General features: G+C 52.9%; 1 protein-coding gene across 1 annotated transcript in view; it reads right to left on the bottom strand.

The window, feature by feature from the left end:
• The window catches only part of Lims1 (LIM zinc finger domain containing 1), a 39,427-nt gene that overhangs the window by 3,103 nt on the left and 34,144 nt on the right, over nt 1-2,180 (bottom strand). Inside the window, exon 9 of the mRNA XM_023717373.1 lies at nt 1,747-2,007. Within this exon, the coding sequence (XP_023573141.1) occupies nt 1,747-2,007 (261 nt within the window). The remainder of the gene's footprint in view (nt 1-1,746; nt 2,008-2,180) is intronic.

Here is a 2,180-nt window from a genome sequence, read left to right as displayed (position 1 = left end):
GCTCCAAATGCCCTCAGGGGTGGTTGGGCTGGCTGGAGTGTTGTGGGGATCGAACTCCAGCAACCTGAGGCTGACAGCTTTGTGGAAGCAGCCACTTAAAGAACTGAGCTACGGCCAGGCCCCCAAGTTCCTTGAATGTTGCAGAACAGCTGGGAAGTCAAATGCTTCCTAGGGTAGTTTGATTATTTAAATAGCAAGACTAAATTTGCCATTCCTCCCAAAGTCTTTTTTTTTGGAACCAGGGATTGAACTCAGGCCCTTGTGTTTGCCAGGGAAGCACTTATTCTATTGAGCCATCTCCCCAGCCCCCCAAAGTCTTCTTACAACAAAAACTCTAGAAGCTGCCATCTTTTATGTATGTATGTATGTATGTATTTGGAGGAAGGGTCTACAGGGTGTTCAGGCTCTCCCTAACAAAGCTGACTCGTTGTGATCAGCCCACTTACAGCCTCCCAAGAGCTGGGATTACAGGTGCGCCCCGGGAATGGGGCCAGCGTGGCAGGCCCAGGGATCGAACCCCTGGCCCCTGCACCTGCTTGTAGGTGCTAGAAGCTGCCCTCTTTTTGAAGTTTAAGTAAGTTATTCCTGCCTACAGAGAGACTATTTAGCAGGTATTCCAATGGTTTAAATTCATACTTGCTTCTTACTGTCTCTACATGAGGAAATATAGAAACAGAAACAATGAAAGCATTTTAGAACTTGGACATCGTGACAACCACAAGGTACAAAGTGAAACAATCAGGGCCTGGCATAGTGGCACATGCCTGTAATCCCAACGCTTGGGAGGCTGGGGCAGGAGGATCACTGCGCTTTCAAGGGTATTCTGGGCAACAAAGTGAGTTCAAGGCCAGCCTGAGCTGCCTAACGAGACCCTGTCTCAAAGACAAGATGCGCCGGTAATGAACTAGAACACCAAAAATCGTAACACTCCCCACCCAACCAGGACAGAAGAGCCTAGAAGCTCTCAGGAGAGGAAGCCTGGCGTCCTGTGGGACCCTGGGCCATGGGTGTCTCTCCAGGGAGACCAGACTTCGCGAGGGTGCCAAAGGCCCCAAGACTTGGGACATGTGCAGTTTAAGAGATGTCAGACATTCAGGATTCTCCATGAACCAAAGACCAGGGCCCTGGAGTTGTGGTTCTTGGATCCAAGTTCTTTTTAACTACCCACAGAGCTGGCAGAAAAAGCTGCCGCCCCACTGACCTGAGCAGGGGTGAGTCTGATCAGGGAGGGAGAGGACAGCGCCCAGCAGCAGCCATGGGACAAAGAGGCCACACAAGGGCCGCGCACTGGACGGCCATCTGTGCCAGTCACAAAAGCATGCCAAGAAGAAAACAAACAAGCACAAGACAGCAAGGACAAACTCCGCAAGGACTGACCGAAGAGGAGAGCAGTGGAAACGGTGACAGAAGGGACAGAGAAGTTTACAGACAGACTGGCTTTTTCTTTTTCTGCTTGTCCTTATCCTTTGCTTCTCTCTCCCGTCTGGCCAGGCGCCTCTTAAATTCTTCTGGCATTTTCTCATAACAGTGCTTGCAGACTGGTTTTAGATCAATTTCAACGAACTTATCCCTTTGACAGCACAAAGAAGGAACAGAACAACAGGGACAATGAGAGGGCAAGCCTTTACTTCAGAAACCTCAGCAGGAAGAAGAAACAAGGGCTCAAATCGTCTGTTTTAAAAACTCTAGGACCACTAAGGGGGCGAGCCCCAGCCAGGGACACGGAACAGCAGGACACAGACTTACTTGAGGGTCAGCTTGGTGTGGCAGGTGGAGCAGGAGAAGCAGTTCACACACCAGGCCTTGTTCAGGGCCGAGACCACTGCGGGGAGAGAGATGGTCACTGGTGTGCCGCCGGGGGCAGGGTGGGGCTGCTCCTTGGGCACGGGCAGGGGCTGGGCCGGCGCTTTCCTCCGCCTCTCTCTGGAGGACCAGCTCGGTTCCCTGAAGTGAAGCGCTTGGATGTGGCGCACAGCGCTCACGCACTGAGACCAGGGCTCAAATCCTCTGCAGAGCATGGAGCTGGTGCACTGAGGTCTTCCCTGTGGGAAGAGGCCACCGCCCCCCCAACTCTCTGGGGAGCTACTGCTCCCTTTCCTTAGGGATCTGTGCCCTCTGCCATGGAGGCAAGCGCCCGCATCTCTCTGGCCACCTTCTGGACCTGGCAGCTATTCTGTCCC

This window comes from Octodon degus, unplaced genomic scaffold (assembly GCF_000260255.1).
Source record: "Octodon degus isolate 3935 unplaced genomic scaffold, OctDeg1.0 scaffold00052, whole genome shotgun sequence".
Lineage (NCBI taxonomy): Eukaryota > Metazoa > Chordata > Mammalia > Rodentia > Octodontidae > Octodon > Octodon degus.
The sequence above is the reverse complement of the archived record's forward strand: the minus strand, read 5'-3'. Positions and strand labels throughout refer to the sequence as shown.